General features: G+C 38.6%; 1 protein-coding gene across 3 annotated transcripts in view; it reads right to left on the minus strand.

The window, feature by feature from the left end:
- Positions 1-17,386, minus strand: part of LOC104336537 (VPS10 domain-containing receptor SorCS1) — a 311,179-nt gene that overhangs the window by 95,726 nt on the left and 198,067 nt on the right. For all 3 annotated transcript variants that reach the window (XM_075423698.1, XM_075423700.1, XM_075423699.1), the window contains exon 5: positions 6,415-6,488. In XM_075423698.1, the coding sequence (XP_075279813.1) occupies positions 6,415-6,488 (74 nt within the window). The remainder of the gene's footprint in view (positions 1-6,414; positions 6,489-17,386) is intronic.

Raw genomic sequence — 17,386 nt, forward strand, 5'->3', positions numbered from 1 at the left:
AGAACACTGAGACGGTTCTCCTGGCTTGTTCCAACTGCTTGAATATAATGAAGTTTTTAACAGGGCTTTGGCTATTTTTTCCCTTGATTTTCAGCTCTTTCAGCTGCTCCAATGAACACAGTCAGAGCTTTTAAAATACAATCTCTAGCCTCCGCTGGAAAAGAAAAGATATATCCTCCATAATTCTATTCTGAAGATTAACTTTCTTTGACATTGCTCATAAAAGAAACACAAATATAGCCCTATCTACTCATCTGTCCTCCCAGCTGCTTACCAGTTTATCTTTTTCTCCCTTTCAGTGTGTATTCATATCTTTGTATTGTTTGAGGGGAAAAGTTAGTTGGCTGCTTTTTTACAATGTTTGCATCCATCATCTTCTCCTTCTCACACTCAGGAAAAAAAAAAGAAGACAGAGTGGAGACACAGCAACATCTTTTACCACACTGACATATCTCCTGTAATTTCTTCAGGGAATCATTAACATCATGGACATATGACCCTACTGGAAATGAGATACACTATAATATGTTTTTACTTCTAATCACCCTGTTACACCTATGTAGTGCACAGAAGCCCCAAGTTGTATTTGTTGTCTAATTAAGACAGTAATCTTGGAACCATAGACTGGTTTGGGTTGGAATGGATCTTTAAAGATAATCTAGTCTGATCCCCTGCCATGGGCAGGGACATCTTTCACCACATGTGGTTGTTCAAAGCCCATTCCATCCTGACATTGAACACTTCAAGGGATGGGGCATTCACAACTTACCTGGGCAGGTGTCTAACCACCCTCATAGTAAAAAGTCTCCTCCTTATACCTAATATAAATCTACCCTCTTTAAAATTGTTACCCCTTGTTTTATCACTACCATCCCTAAGCCAGTGGAGTCTCTCCATTTTTCTTGTAGGCCCCCTTGAAGTATCGAAAGGGTGCAACAAGGTGTCCCTGGAACCTTCTCTTCTCCAGGCTGAACCCCAACTCTCTCTGCCTTTCTTCCTAGCAGAGGTGTTCAAGCAGTGTCATCGTTAAAGCTCTCTGATCTTCTTGAAGTATGGAGTGGTATTTCTTTTGTATATCTCCTACCAGCTTGTCTGGGTACAATACTCAAATAAGTAAAAAAAAACCAATAGCACTGATAAAGTTAAGGATTATAACTTGAAGGTATAATTTGATAGCTGGGCTTTTCTATTGTTCATTTTCTGCTAGCTTTTAAGACATTTTTATTATCTGGCCACCACCCCCCCCCCCAGGTTTATCAAGGTTAGGTTATGATTAGAATTAGCTGAGAATCTTTTCAGAAAATGTCTCATTTTGATTAAAAAGAAATTACATTTTTCAGACATTTTAACAAGCTTTTTAACCTTTTTTTTTTTTCTTTTTAGGGTCAGCTCTAATCATGATACCTTGACTTACTGACTTTCAGAAAATAATTTTTGGTTGAAGGTATGACTTGATCTGAGGACCAGAATAAAAATCTAGCTTTTAATAAGCAATTTCAGCATGTATATTTTGGCCATATTGAACTAGATGCACTTCGACTAGGTTTTTTTTCAACTACTGGTCATTAATGTTTGGATTTGAAGGTCACAAGGTATCCTTATTGAACTTCGACTGGATGACCGGACCACTCTAAAAAAGCAAGAAAAAAAGTAAAGCAATTCACAGTATGAGTGATTCACCAATTGTGTTCACATTTGTATTCACTACAAACCAATGTGTCTGCCAACAAAATACCACCATAGGAATGTATGCTGAAAATCAGCAAATATCATAAAAATGAACCCAGAAGTATTTAGATAAAGCATTCATCCAGCTCTTCTAACTAGCATCTACTGAATTCTCTCCCCCTATTGCCAACCACATTAGTAAGCATTGTGCTATTGGCAATAAGCCATGCATATTAGCTTGCTGTTTCTGCATAACCCTGCTGAATTAATATTGCTTAGAATACTCCTTTCTAGTAATTAGGGTATTTTCATAGAGCACAGTTCCAGAACTACTAAGCACCTTGATAACTTTCATGCATTTTTCTGTCACAGTACATTTAACAGCAAAATCTCAAGCACCTGCCAGAGAAATAATAAAAAACATGAAAATTGCTGATACAGTGCAGAACTGCAATGCCTTGGGGTTGTTTGCGGTGTGGATACTGTTACACTTCCATCAGATACATATGGTTGACTCTCTGAGTGGATTACGCTTTCCTCAGCATACCACTTCCACATACCTAGATTATGCAAAACAGGTATGTGATAAAATACCTGAATTACAGCAGTTATTAGAGATATCAGTTTTACAGCAGCCCATCATTAAAGCCTGCCCAGCACAAATGTGTTCTTACAACTTTTTCATGAGGTAGAGAATTAAAGATTCATTTTTCCTTTTTTTTTTTTTTTGTTTTTAGATAAGAAAACTCCAGTCACCTCCCATTTTAAAGGTTTATATCTGCTTATCCCCCACCTGTTATCTTCCTCAGAAAGGGATATTACAATCTCTTTCATCACAACTGTGAATGTCAGGGCATCACTTAGAGCTGCAGGTGGATGAATGCAATGAGAAAAGAGGAGTTCTGAACAAACAAAGACTCTATTTTCACGTTAATAGCGCCTCTTAATGAAATAGAGGATGCAATCAAACAAAATACTTATGAGCTACAAGGAACTTAGTTGTCTCTACACTGAGTGTTTCTCAGAGTCATGCAGTAGGCATCAGCGGATTACTTAAATGTTGTACTTCAGGGGTTTAAATTTTTCTGGGGTGATAGTAGGAAGGAGTGTTTCACAGCGCAGCCAAAAAACAGTGAACAAGAAAGAACGTTCTCTTGGAAACAGAAGAAATATAGCTGTAAAAGGCACTACAGCCTCTCTGACAGCATTTGCAGGCAGAGCCTTCTCAAGACTAAAGCTAGCAAGCTCAGTGGTGTTTATTCACAAGACTTGGAGTGACCCACAAGCTATTTACAAGACCAACATGACAGAATAAAATGGCAATTAAACTATCAGTGAGCAATCAAGAAAGTGCCTCTTCGCTTTCATCAACCATTTGAATCCATTTAAAAGGCTTTAAAGTCTTCCAGATGTTCCTTCCTTGTCAAAAGAAGCAGCGTTAAGTAAATGCTGTCTCAAGAGGGCCTGATGCCAAAGGCTTTGCTTTTTGTCTTCCTGATCTTAGAAAAGTCCCAGTTTAGATAGTCCTGAAAGCAGTCGGTATCAAAGCAACTCCTCAGCCTTCCTTAGATATCAGAATATAGCCCTCATTCTCCACAGATAGCCCTTGTTCTCTGCACAATACAGCTGTGTCCTGGTTGATCCTTTCGAAACCACTGGATCTAGACAAAGCACCAGGAACAGGAGACAGCATCCCCACAGTCTGCTTTCTTTGAAAAGTTGTGACTTCAGGGCATTTTCCTTCACTACTCATTTCTGCTCTTAAGAATAACTGGAAAGAGCATTTCTGCTCTTAAAAATAACTGGAAGTCAGTCTTCTGACTTTTCAGGTTGATTAGACTCTGCATATTTCCAAGCCAAAATGTATAATAATTAATTAAAAAACCCTCCAAACAAACCACAGGGCACTGAGCAAGGCTCTATCCAACTCGTACATCAGCACTGGGTCTAGAGATGTTGCTGCAGGAGTCTGGATTTCAGCTGTACATCTGCACCCTCTTGTGTCCCAGTTCCCTTTCGTTGTTCTTGCATGGGGAGTCAGCAGTGGCCACGCTTGGAGTGCAAAGGGCTGCCCTTCTGATTCAGCACGTCAGTGCCTATTTTGTCCTCAGGTACTTGGTTGCACAGAAATGGAAATGCGTAAAAAAGCCCAGTGTTGCTCTCTGTGGCACACATGTTCTCAATTACACATGCACAGCTCTGTTTTCTACTATGGATGGTTTTGAGGACAGACTGTCCGTATAATTGAAGCTAGCCATATTTGATTTCCAAGGTGATGATGATCATAATAAATCAGCCAGAATAAGGTGCAACGCTGTCTCCACAAGTTATATTATTTTTAACTTTGAATTTTTACCTTTTTACTTTAGTAGAAGTACAGTCTAGCTTACACTGAGGTGTGTTATGCAAGGGACATTTTGTTCAAGGTGAAAATACAGGTTTGCACTTTCATGTTTTGTTTATGGCTGTAGGGAATTAGATGGGTGGTTGGAACATCTTTTCATCTTTTCAACTTACTCTCTGCCTTTGAAGCTCCAAGACCGAGTTCTCATATTTGTTAGGTTCTAAGAGGCCTTCCAAGTCTGAGCTCCATGGAAAGGGAAAACGATCATTTTCATCATTATTCATATCGCATGCATCCATCAGCTCAATTCACAATAAACCACTACTGTAATTAATGATGGGAAACTTCAAAAGTTTTGGAGTGCAGTACAGAACACAAGGATCCAGGAACTGGGACATTCTTTCCAGCTCTCTGACCCTCTTCAGTGAGTACAATTTTGTTGGATGTCTCAAAGAATGGGTCCCCAGATTTCTAGGACTTTCTGCTTTTATTAGCCCAGAAAAAACAAGATGTCTGGGGCTGTGTGGTTGCATCTGACATTTTGAAACCCTGTTAGGAATCCTGCAGGAAAGAAATACGAGTGATATACATAAATATGTGCTACTCACACAAAAACAAGTTTAAGTTAAAAATGGAATTTAGTTTGCAAAAGCTTCAGCTAAAACTGGTGCTGAGAAGGGATTAAAAAGCAGGAGCTGCAAACAAAATCTCTGGTGTATCCTTTGAAGACCAAATATAAATTCAACTTTGGAAGTAAATTCTACCTAGAGCTTTTACTTCTTTCATAAATTAAAAGAAAATATTTGACTGAACTACTCCTGAATCTTGATGTGTTCAAAACCTGTGGTTTTGGCACAAAGCTATAGTTTAGAAGCTACTACAGGCGTCTCATTTGAATCATCTGATTCAGCTCCTCCTGATTTCAAGATTACTGTTTTATCAAAAACTTCTCTTTTAAAGGCCAGATTAACAGGACTTAAGCCAACATCTCCTCACAGGTGGACTAGTGCCTCCAGAAAGAGCTGATGAGAAGCCTCACAGATTTATGCCAGTGTAAGTAAAAAGAGAAGACAAAATATAAAAAAATAACGTTATCTTTGATTTAGACTATGAGAACCATATTTGCAGGAAAACAGTCCAGTGTCTCCTTTGCTCCTCAGCTTTCTTTTCCACTTAAGTAGAATTTACACTAATTGCTATCGCTTGACAGCATGGAGGTGTTTCAGATGAGTATTCTACTGCAAGCGTGGTTACAGACCTTTACACTTGGTATGCAAATCACTGCTATGGAAAGCAAATGCAAAGACATCTGCCTGCAATCAGCATCCTAAGAAGAGAATCAGTACACCAGAATCACTAGGTAAATCTGTGATGAATAAAACTGAAGATGAGATATAAAATGCAAAGAAATTTGCTAGTAGTGAAGAACTGAAGAATAAAGCTTGGACCCACATCCAGGGGTTATTTTTCAGTGGTTGTGGTCACTACAAGTGTTTGAATCTGAAGTCTTATCACCTATTGCATACACCTCACATACTAAAAATTGTGGGATGCTCAGATTATATCACAACCATGTAAGCTATGACCCTAAGTGAATTTAGATACAAACTGTATAGCATAAGTTAATGCAGCAAAGAATTACGCTTGCATCCTTGACAAAGAACTATGACACTTCTTTAAGGTAACTTTGGCATCAAACTTGCAAATGTTTTGCCATTGCTGTAACCGACTCACATTCAGATTCAGCAAAAAGAAATTACACATGGCTGATCCATACAGCTTGAAATCTGACTGGAAATCTTGCATGGCTGCTTAGGAACAATATTGCAGTGTTTTAAGCTCATAATGAAGAACTCTATATGCCTAGTTCAATGGTCATTAACTTGCTCACTTTCAAGGACTGAAGTAGATCTAACAGCAGTTAAAAACATTAACACCAGCCACTGGAGGATGTCCACTGTTACCCATAGCAGAAATGCTGGTATCCTCAAGGACTCCAAGCCTGCAGTCTTTGGCCCGTACTGGTAGCAGGACCAGATTGACCTCTACTTTGTATTTGATGCAAAAAGGAAACAAGCTTATGTTGAACAGAGTTGTGTTCAAACTCAAAACATTCACAGGAAATTGCAGAACTCTCCCCTCCCAAATCAATGCTTTCTTCAGACTATTTTTCAGTATGTTTCAGTTGTGCATCACCCTTAGATCTAAGGGTCCATTTTCAAGTGCTGTATAAACATATAATAGGAGGAATAACACCCCTTTCATACCAGTTCAAAATTGACCTCAACAAACCAGCAGTGCAGACTGCATTCAGCCACATTGCCTTCAAGTCCCCATTTCAACATCTCAGTTTGTATGGCGAAGCTGTGTCTAGGAAATGAGGAAGACGTTTTTGCACTTACCAGTAGAACCTGTTTGGTGCAACTCCTTCATGAAGAAGTAGCCATCTCCTGCCAAACTCCACTGAACTGAATAACTGGGGGCAAAAACAAACAGTCATGAATCACAGGAAAACACAAATAAAGCAATTAATCTGAAGAAGCCTGTATCAATTCTGAGATAGTGACTTGGGTTTTTACTTCCTTCAGTCTCAAAAAGACACATCTGGGGCAGCTGAAAGGCGTCTGTAGTGATTTTTATGGAAAAGGCAGTACTAAACTGTGTGACATGGGACACAACTGGTATTACCTGAGGGATTACTGTATGGGTACACCCAACAACCTGCCATGACTGAAAACTCATCATCTATCTCTTTGCGGCATGCTCAGGCAATAAAATCGTGCAGTGTGGAAAGGCTGCCTTATACTTTTTTAAACTTGTGGTGGACACCAAATGCGTCTCAACAAACAACCATAACACAGCAGTTTGATAGCCTAGCCTAGCTCTGACAACAGATATACATGGTTGCCTTCTCTGATGTTATGTTAGAAGGTCATTCTCTTTCCAGGTACCAGCAGCCATCCCTAGAGAGGGGGTTCAATTTGGCACCAAAAAAGTATTCTAATAAATCCAGACTTCTGTTACAGTACTGAATGAGTTTAAACAGCACAAGCTACTTGTACCATGGAAACCCACAATTCTCCCTTTGCTCCTGTCCTTCTCCTGCAAAAAATGTGACACCTGCTCCTAGTCTGGTTACAGAAACTATATCCAAATACATCAATCATTTCAGGAAATCTTTCCATGATAAATACCAAACCAGACTGAGAAAGGTCAGCAAAAAGGCACGTTACAGGTATTATAAATACTTCGACACATCTGTGTGGAACAATATACAAATGTTACTGCTATAGAGCACTTCTAAACAGCTGCTCTCCGTGAATGTTGCCATCAGGCAATTCTTGGAAGGATAGTAGAGGGGAGGATCACTTGGGTTCTGTCTTTCTTTTGATTTAACTTCAAATTTCTCATATGGAAGGACTGAGATGCAGTCAGTCCTATAGCTTTCTTGCAGAATCATCCTATTTCCCCTCCTTTGCTTGCCTGAAAGGGTTGGTCAGTCCCATTTTCTGGCAAGCAAGATGTTGGACCCCTTTTTGAACTGTGATCTGTCTTTTCACAACACCACTCTAGAGATCTTGCATAAAATGCAAACAACCTGAATCTTTTTGTGCAAACCTTGACAATTTTTTTTTTTTTTAATAAGTAGTGGCAGTGGATTGGCATGGAAGAGAAAGATGGATGCCCATGAGAACGACTGAGAAGGAAAGAAGCTGATTTTAAAGCTTTCAGTTGATCAGAAATATGATTTGAATGTATTTTAAGAATTATGAGACTCGCATGTAAAATACCTTGAGATCTACTTTTTATTCTGCACTACATTCCCAAAGCAAACCCCTGTATCCCTCCTCTTCCCTACTGTAAAACCTTGGAAGGACACGGATAAACTAATTACAACAGCTTTTTGGTAAACAGTAAACCATGCATATGTTGAAATCTACTTTAAAATATGAAAGCTACAAACTCACCTCTTTTTGTCATCTCCCTTTCTCTTGAACATTGTCAAAGAAGAGAGAGGGAGGAAGGTGGAGGGGATAGAAGATAACGAGGGTAAGAAACACCGTTTAGTTTTGTGGATACAAATGCATCCACTTTTAAAACTTCAGTGGTGAGTCTGTTATTTTTTCCTTAAGTAGAAGATTTTAGGTACATTTTTGTTTGAAAATTTAGGAGACCTTAACTATAACTAAGGAAAACTTTCATTTTTAAAATGAAAGAAAATTTTTTGCAACATTTAACAATGACTTCTTTAAAGTTCTTTGAGGTCACCAAATCAAGAAGTTTACTATTACAGAAGGTATTTTTCCTCCTTCACGTTCAAAATCCATTTCTCGACCTGCTTTTGTAATTGCAGCAAAAGTAAATACTTAATAACCATAAGCTACTGTCATTCTCTCTCTTTGATATCAATATCTTCCCTTTCAGAAGTAGTTTCTTCTGTGCCAAGTAATATGTCTTTGAGATTCAGTAATTTAAGTTTTAATAAAGTTCAGATCATCCTTTAATTAAGAACAGGGACTAATCCAGACAACTCCGCAAACATCTCTCTGTTTCCAGACCAGGGATATGTCGGATGTGAGCTTTCCAGCGACATTGGTGGTCAGATGGCCAAAATCATCATAGTAAATTTTGTTTTCCCCTTTTTATATCTCTCCCCTTACTCCCGCTCTAGCTTGCCTGAGCACAACTCTCAGCAGGTTACCCCCTCTCTGAATTTGCTGGTGATAGTAACAGCATCCTGAATGAATTAATCACAGCCTGTAAAAGCCTCTGCTGTGCTTGCATAGCACCCTCCTCCCTGCCCGCAGCCCCACTGTAGAGCTGGGTAGTTGCATGGCCCCAGTGCCACAGCTTCCCTCTGGCTCTTTCACCACGGCTGTCCGGAGGGGCTCTTCACCCCCAGCACCCCACAACCCCCCCAGCACAGCAGAAGCCGCAGCGTTGCACAGCACCCACAGAGCCAAGCTCTCTCTTAGTGCTTGCCCTCAACGAGACATGTGATTCAGGCAAAAAGTGGAGAAATGCAAGACTTTACAAGTTTGTTTCAGAAGGTGGAAATGGATATAGCAATTCTACTGTCAGGATCATCCTCTCCAGTCAGAAGGCAGTGCCCAGTGAGCTGGAGACAGCGCGTGAGAAAAGGCAACAGCTCTCAAAAGGAAATATCAGCTTCATGGGAACCAATGTCCAAAGCTCTCATTGTCTTTGATGAGACACTTTAATAATCAGGCTTCAGAAGTTTTTTCCTGCTTTGCCATTATCTCCGCTTTACCAATTCACAGCAGCACAAGGAGCACCAGTACATCTTCAGCAAAGGGGGACTCCTCCACTTTATGTGACACCCCCCACAAAAAGAAAAAAAACATCCCTTTCAGTCACGATTTTTTCAGATACTTTATTCTAAGTATCACTAATTTTAGACCGCGTTTATTTAGTTGGACCAGGAAAAAATGAAATATTTGGAGGCTAGGTTTTTGTGAAATATCAGTTCTGATATAGCTGGGATTATTTTTCCCCATTTAGCAATTACAGTGCTTGTATGGATATTTTTGAAACCCAGCATCATATTTTGTTGTTGTTATAAAAGCTCTCTCTCTCCTGGGACTTCTTGTGACAGACTCATGCATGCAGTCCCTTCAGAGATGACATTTTATTTTCTTTGGCAAGCACTGCTGCCTGATGACAGTTTTCATTATTAGAATGAAATTAGATAATGTTCTTTGATATACTTCTTTTTCAATCACAAACAGAAAAAGAACCTACTGCAATTTCAATGTATGTTTTCATCTGAGAGTCAAGTGGTGATCTGGTATTTCTGTTTTCACTGAGACAAATCTGTTATGAAGTACAAATCTTGTATTGATCTCTTAGATTTGACCCTTGTTCAACAGGGAATAATTCTCTTCCTGCTTTCTCCTCTCTTCTATATTTATTTTTCTTTGTAGTACTTAACAATCATTAACAGTCTGTTATTGGTTTGTTTTTATTTCTTAAATCCTAATGTTCTGTGAAGCAGAAACCTACCACCTACCTCTTTTAGATGGGAAACAGAAATGCCGGGGAAAATGAAAGGCTCTACCAAGGTTTCAAATACCTTCTGAGGCTGAGCAGGGATTCAAATAAACCCTCTGAACTGCAAGACTATCGCCCAACTGTAGAAACAGCCTTCTCACAACATGACACTACTATCTTTGGGAGTAGAGATAGCTGACATCTGAAAACTTCTTTCCTGATCTACACCAAACAATAGCTTTATGCTACTCACCCTCTCTATTACTTGTTTTCCAACCTGTGTGAGAAGCTTAACACCTGCTCATGTATTTCACAGTGATAGTGTAAGCTTCATCTTAAAATACTTAAGAGATAACCTGGGTAAGAGCAGGATACAGTTGCCATGAAATCTTCTATTTCCCTTCCATATTTCCTGGTCTTTTCAGCACTATTTTTAGATTTGAGTAATTTTTTGCATTTTGGGCTATATTCATTGACATTTTCAATTTGAGACAGTCAAAACATCCTTTAATATGTAGATACTTTTAAACACAACAAACATTGTTTGTAAACTAAGAACAACTTTCCTATAATCCATTGAAAATGTAGAAGAAAAATAAAATGTTTTAAAATGTTTGTAGTTAAAAAAAACATTTGACAAAGAAGAGGTGTATGTTTAAATTCACAGTGAAAGTAAAATATTTTACAGAAATTAATCCAACCTGGCTGGTTTATCTAATTTAGTTTGACAGCTAGTAAAAAAAAAAAAAAAAAAAAGAAAAAAAAATCCAGCAAATAGAGAGAGAAAAAAATGATGTTTTTCCAAAATGTTCTATGAAAAATAACTGGAATTGTATTTAACTCAACTGACCTAGACTGCAATATCACTTCTAGAAGGGAAAGTGTGTACTAGGGAAGAGGAAAAAGAACTCTAAATTTTTCTTTACTTCAGCTCTAGAAAATCTCTCCAAAGGAGGAAGCTCTCAAGATCTTCACCTCATAAAATGCTCTGTTTTTTGGATGGTTTTGGATACATTCTGCCACATATCTTTCTTTGCCTTTCTGTCCTGTACTGCACAGAATGAGAACTTGTTTAATAATTTACCCAAGTGCTAGTTCACAACTGTAAAAGAGCTCTGGTCCCTTCCATCGTTTGACTAGATCTATTTTATTCTTTCCTGGTTCGCCCATGTATTGCACCTCCTCCCCATCGTCCCTTGCACTTAGATTTCTAAGCTCTTTAGAGCAGGAATCATCTGTTGCAGCATGTGTTTACACAACATAAAGATTGCTGGAGCTCTCTGTAGCTATTATAATACAGGGAAACAGTAAGTGGACCTAAGTGTAAGACCAAGTTTTCCCCATAATAGATACTTCTGTAAAAGATTCCACTATTCAGAATGGTGGGAATGAAGATGATCTTACCATAATATTTCTAATACTTGGTTTTCATCGACAAAGCAGCACAGCAATCCAGGAGTTTTGTACTTTACTCTGAAACAAGGTGGCTACAGTTGCAAGTGTTGCGTAAGACAGAGCAATGGTTCTGCCATAAGGCTTCATATTACACAGGCTTCAAAAACAGCTTTCTACATTTCACAGGACTCAGAAAATACCATACCATTGATTCCGTTCTTCCCATTGTTTGTCAGGGTCTTAATGCTCTGTAAGTCTCTGAACTGAAATACTATCACATTTGAACACCATCATTAATATCAACAAAGTTAATCATAGAATCGTAGAATGGTTTGGATTGGCAGGGACCTTAAAGATCACCTAGTTCCAGCCCCACTGCCATGGGCAGGGACATCTTCCACTAGTCCAGGCTGTTCAAAGGCCTTGAACACTTCCAGGGAGGGGGCAGCCACAGCTTCTCTGGCCAACCTGTGCCAGTGCCTCACCACCCTCATAGTAAAGAATTTCTTCCTTCTATCTAATCTAAATCTACCCTCTCTCAGTTTAAAGCCATTACACCTTGTCCTATCACTACACACCCTTGCAAAAAGTCCCTCTCCAGCTTTCTTGTAGGCCCCGTCAGGTACTGGAAGGCTGCAATAAGGTGTCTCCAGAGTCTTCTCTTCTCCAGGCTGAACAACCCCAACTCTCTCAGCCTTTCCTCACAGGAGAGGTGTTCCAGCCCTCTGATCTTTTTTGTGGCCCTCCTCTGGACCTGCTCCAACAGGTCCATGTCCTTCATGTGCTGAGTGCTCTAGAGCTGGACGCAAGACTCTGGGTGAGGTCTCAACAGAGCGGAGTACGGGACAGAATCACCACCCTTGACCTGCTGGTGACAAAAGTTGATATTAACTTGTATTTTATATATATATATATATTAAAATATATAATCTATGTCTTATACACAGATTATATAATTGGCCTATAAAAAAAATGATTTAAATAGTTCTTCCAATGAACAGTTCTTAGTGAGCAGTATCTTCAATCAACAAAAACTCACTGTGAAGAACAAAATCTTCTCACAATTTACGTACATTTCATGTCTCCACTGAAAAACTATAGAGAAAATAATGTGTAATATAGAGACTCATCCTTGAAATACTACTCCTAAAGCAATTGTGTGGGAGTCTCAAGTACTATAAAACCTCAGACCTTCACTCACTTCTATGGAGCTAAAACAAATTACACTAACTGAAGATTCACCTTTCTAATTTACCAGCAGTCTTATTTGGCTTTGTTTTTTTTTTGTATCAGTCTACATGCATTTTAAAAACTCCAAAACAAGTAGCTAAGAGATGAGCTTTGAGGGCCTAATGTTCTCTAGGCATCAAATTAAGTCATTTTTATGTAATCAACAATGGTATGAGCTTATGACCTACAGGACCCTGCTTATCTATCTGGGTTTGACTGAACTATGAAGCTGAGCTCTTCCAACATAAACTCACATCCTCAGAACAAAGAAAATGAGCTGTTAGCAGTTTCCCAAAGTATTGCACCTGGACTTCAATAAAAGCATACTGCACACCACGTGTTTCCTTTACAAACACTGGATTTTCCCTGAGATTTTCCCAGCCAAAAATCTGGCTCTTATGAGGCAGCTGAATGAAGTTTATTTGTCTGATGGGTAAGAAAGCATGGCATCAACCACAAGTGGCTAGTCAATGCAGACTTGTCTTAAACAGAGCAGTCCCCATTCCTTTTCAGTTCCAACAAGCTCTGCGCTCCCCAGAGCTAGCAGGTAGTTCCGCTATCTGCATACTTATCAAAATCACCATTCCAAAAACTTATGCTTACAGTAATCTATATATTATCCAAGAAGGCAGAGAAATGTTTCCTCATTTAACACCTGACTTTGAAAATAAGGTTATACATAGCAAGTAATGACAATCTGAATGACCTACCGATTCTGACACAATACCGTTTGAAGGGTCATTTCGCTAGTCAAGACCTACCATCACCCCTTCTGTTCTCGAGAGATTCATTTCCCCAGACAAAGCTTTCTGTCAACACAGTTTCCTCAAAGATTCAGCTTCATTTTAACGCTTATACAAATTGCTGCAGATATGACTTAACCAGGGCGCCCATGATGTTTCATCACTGAGCATTTAAGCTAATTGGATATTCTGATGAACCATTTGGTTCTAATGCTTCTGCACATACTGATCTTGAATCGTGTGGTAGTTCCATGTGCTTCCTATGCTGATGAGGATATTCAATTTTATGCACTGATTTCATCTCATGCAAAAAAAATTATGCACATGGGAATTTGGAACCTGGCCAAAGAAAAGGCGATTTAAATTGCATGATGAAAGTGACATGAGGGAAATATATTGAGCAAGATAGTAGTTCCCATTATTTTTCTTTCACTTAAGAAATTTCCCCTAAAGTTATAATGGAATATGGCATGGAGTCTAAGTTTATTTGCTGGTTAGATCTACCGATTTTGGTATTCTTATATTAACAACACAAAAAGCTCTCTTCCTCTCACCTCTAACTTCCATGAAAGCTCCACTTCTTCTTCCTGGACACAGATCTGACCAAAGCAACTCAACTCACACCACAGCACTGACCTAAAAAAACCCCATATGGAGCTGGAAAACTAGCTCAGGACATCTCCAAAAGCCCTGGGTTTGATTCAAATTAACCTCAAATTCCCCGAGAAGCTGGTTAAGCCTCCTGATAGTTTCTTCGCACATACTGACTTCTTGCCTCTTACACTTCCTGGTGTTTCAATGAGATGGTTAAAACTAACCCCGTTCATGGTGTTTCACCCTGACCCCTTGAAATAGGATTTATTCACACACAAAAAAACACCAATGCACTTAAAAACCAGATTTTGTACTGATGAACCATTTAAAGATTTTTAGAGATAATTTGTTCCTCATCTTCATTATCTTTTTTTTTAATTTATCTCGATTTCCTCTAAGAACACAACATTCCAAAAACACAGTTTAAACTATAAACATAACACAATCAAAGTGGGTAAAGACAACTCTTTCTGAAGACGATACAATGTAATTTAAAATAAACGCAGGCAAGTCCTTCTTCTTATCCCCATTAATTTATACTGAATAAGTTTATTGCTGATAAATTGTATTTTACTAGCACTGCAGGTGTATTTGAAGGAATTCTAGTCTTCTACAAAGTTTCAGTCATTATTCTCATTGTTCAGAGGGGCATTATTCAAATGTTATTCAACTGTGAAAGGCCACATTTAGAACTAATCTAAAACCTTCAGGAAAGCAAAGTGCAATAGGATAGACGTCATGCGGATTGCTTCAATTCGGTGATGTACTACTTCAATTTAAGTCTCTAGAACAACAATCACACTTGCATTTCTTGTTCCTTCTACGTAGTCTACAGCAAAGGATGGGGTCAATGCATCAGGTAAGGACTTAAGATTGAACATGTTTATATAGTTACATAAAGTTTATGATCTTACAGACCCTTATGCCCTTGAATCTACCTTCTAGTCTAAAAGTTATCACAGTGGGAGAGAAGTTTCCACAGTGGCTCTACAGACATCTCAACCAGTGAGATAGAATCAACAGGGATTTGGATGCACGTATGCTCCCAAAATGCATCCAGTGCAGCTCACTTGGGTATCAAAGTACATTAAATTTAAAGAAATTACTGCACAGTGCGTTTCTTCTTCAGAGCAGTCAAAGGCTGGGTGGTATGCTGCTATTCCCTGAACCACACTGTGCTTCATTTAGAAGAGCCATGGACAGGCTTTGTTGAGCCAACACTGAATTTAATACAACAGTATGTTTTGCATAAACAAAGAATTTGAAATCATGCATGGTACTTCCCTTCCTAGGAGAAAGCATAAGACTCACAATCCAGGATACAAAAATGGACAACAGGGCTGATACTCATTTACTTCCCTGACCTCTGATTTAGTTGTAGGTGCCAGTGTTAAGATGCTTAAACATCATTGAAGCAATATAGCTCATAGGACACTGCATAGACTTTGAACATTTGAAGCTGCAGCAATGCATTAATCATGCCACTCAGGAGCCATCAATAAGGTTACCCAATAATTAGTGTTTATTGAATGCTGATGGAAACACATCAGAGTGATAAAGATTTTGGATACCTGCTTCACAGCCCATTCAAACACCAGTGACCTCTGAGGCCCTCTGGATGCTTTTGCTGATGACTTGTAGACTTGTTCAGAATTGTTGTAACACAGCAATTTCTTTTGTGCATGATCATCAGATCAAAGCACCCTGGAGATGTCCCTCAGCCTTCTTCCAGCTGTCCCTCAATAACTACACACACATTCTCTGGTACGAGCCACTTCAGCTGCTGTTCCAGTTTTGTGGCAGTTTGCAAGCAACTGTATTGTCATGATGTTTCGAGTGCATTCCATTTATATGCTAAAAAAGTGGCAGGAAACACATTTTTACCAGCAGATATTTAAAGGAATCTGCCTAGCATAGACATATACTAAAGCCAGAAGGAACCACTAGTATCATCAGTCTGCTCTCTTCCTAACAGATGCTGCAGAATCATCACCACTAACTCAAGTAGTAGAGAATTATTCAGCCCAACAACTGATGGCTGAACTAGATTGTATCATTTGGAAAGACATCCAATCTCAGTTCCAAGGGATGATGAATTTATCACTCCACTTAGCGTGTTGTCCTCAAGGTTAATTCTCTTCTCTGTTAAAAAAATACTATCTTTGTAACAGCTAACAGAGTATCCTGCACTTGTTTACTGTTGTGCTGTAAATTTACTAGATAGGTTCATAACTGTTTAGATAACTGAATTAAATAAATGCCTTTTTATTTAAAAAGTGTATTGTATTAGAATAAAAACAGAACAGAAAAGGCTTATTACAGCAGAATTCAGGGCAAAGCATCAGAATTTTCAGGCACACATGCATAGCTTTAAATTTTAAAAGAAATTGTTTATCATTTGCATTATATTAAAATCTACGGTTCCAAGTGAATTTAGTGTTGACAGGAACTTTGTGTAATAAGAAACTGCAGACATGTTGGTGAGTACAGTCAAAACAATGACAGAGACAGAGAAGGGAAAGATGAATCATCCATGTAAAAATGAAGGGAGATGCTCAATACCACAGAGACTGGTGGCAGACCTAGTGATATGGAGCACATTTCTTTATTCTTAATTTAGTCAATTGTCCAAGTCTGATGGAATGGAAAAAAGTAATTTTTTCATGGAAGTAGGAAAACTGGAGTTATGTAGAGCACAGAAAACTTGCAGAGGAACAATGAATCTACCCATAGCTATAAGTATGAATCCAAGGATCCCAAAGCAACAAAATAACATGTTCTCTTGGGATACAGAGGGCTGATGTTTAAACAGATGGATAATCAAGGACATATTGATTTGCCTAAAGATGAGTGACTCAGTGGTAAAAAGCACTGTGATTACTTCTTGAGAGTCGTTCCTTCTGTTTCACTGATTGCACTCCTGGCTCAGAAATGTCTCTTCCTCTTTGGAATGCCAGGCTGCCACTGGGCTCTGCTAGTTGATTTTTTCTTTTTTTTTTTTTTTTATTATTTATTGGAGGAGGGAAGAATGTTAGAGATTCCTCCAACTTTTAATTCCATTCCTTATTTTAAGCTGTTAACCCAGTACATTATTCTTCATGAGGTATGTAAAAGACTGGTAGGTACACTGGGAAAACATATTTTACTACCTAGTTTGCACAATGGCTTATGGCAAATTAAAAAAAAAAGATACAATCTGGCACATTATTCTTCTTACTGAGACAATGCTGAGGACTTGACTGTATGAGAAGAAAGAAGGAAAAATCCTAAAAAAGTAAAAGTCAGAGGAACAGTTTTGATGTCCTTTCCTTTTTCATTTTCAGTATGCTGGTTGCCACCAAATGTTAACCATTTTGCCTACAGATAAGAAGGCATATTTGCAAAGCGTTGTGTGCAAGTT

The sequence above is a fragment of the Opisthocomus hoazin genome, chromosome 6 (assembly GCF_030867145.1).
Source record: "Opisthocomus hoazin isolate bOpiHoa1 chromosome 6, bOpiHoa1.hap1, whole genome shotgun sequence".
NCBI classification, from domain to species: domain Eukaryota; kingdom Metazoa; phylum Chordata; class Aves; order Opisthocomiformes; family Opisthocomidae; genus Opisthocomus; species Opisthocomus hoazin.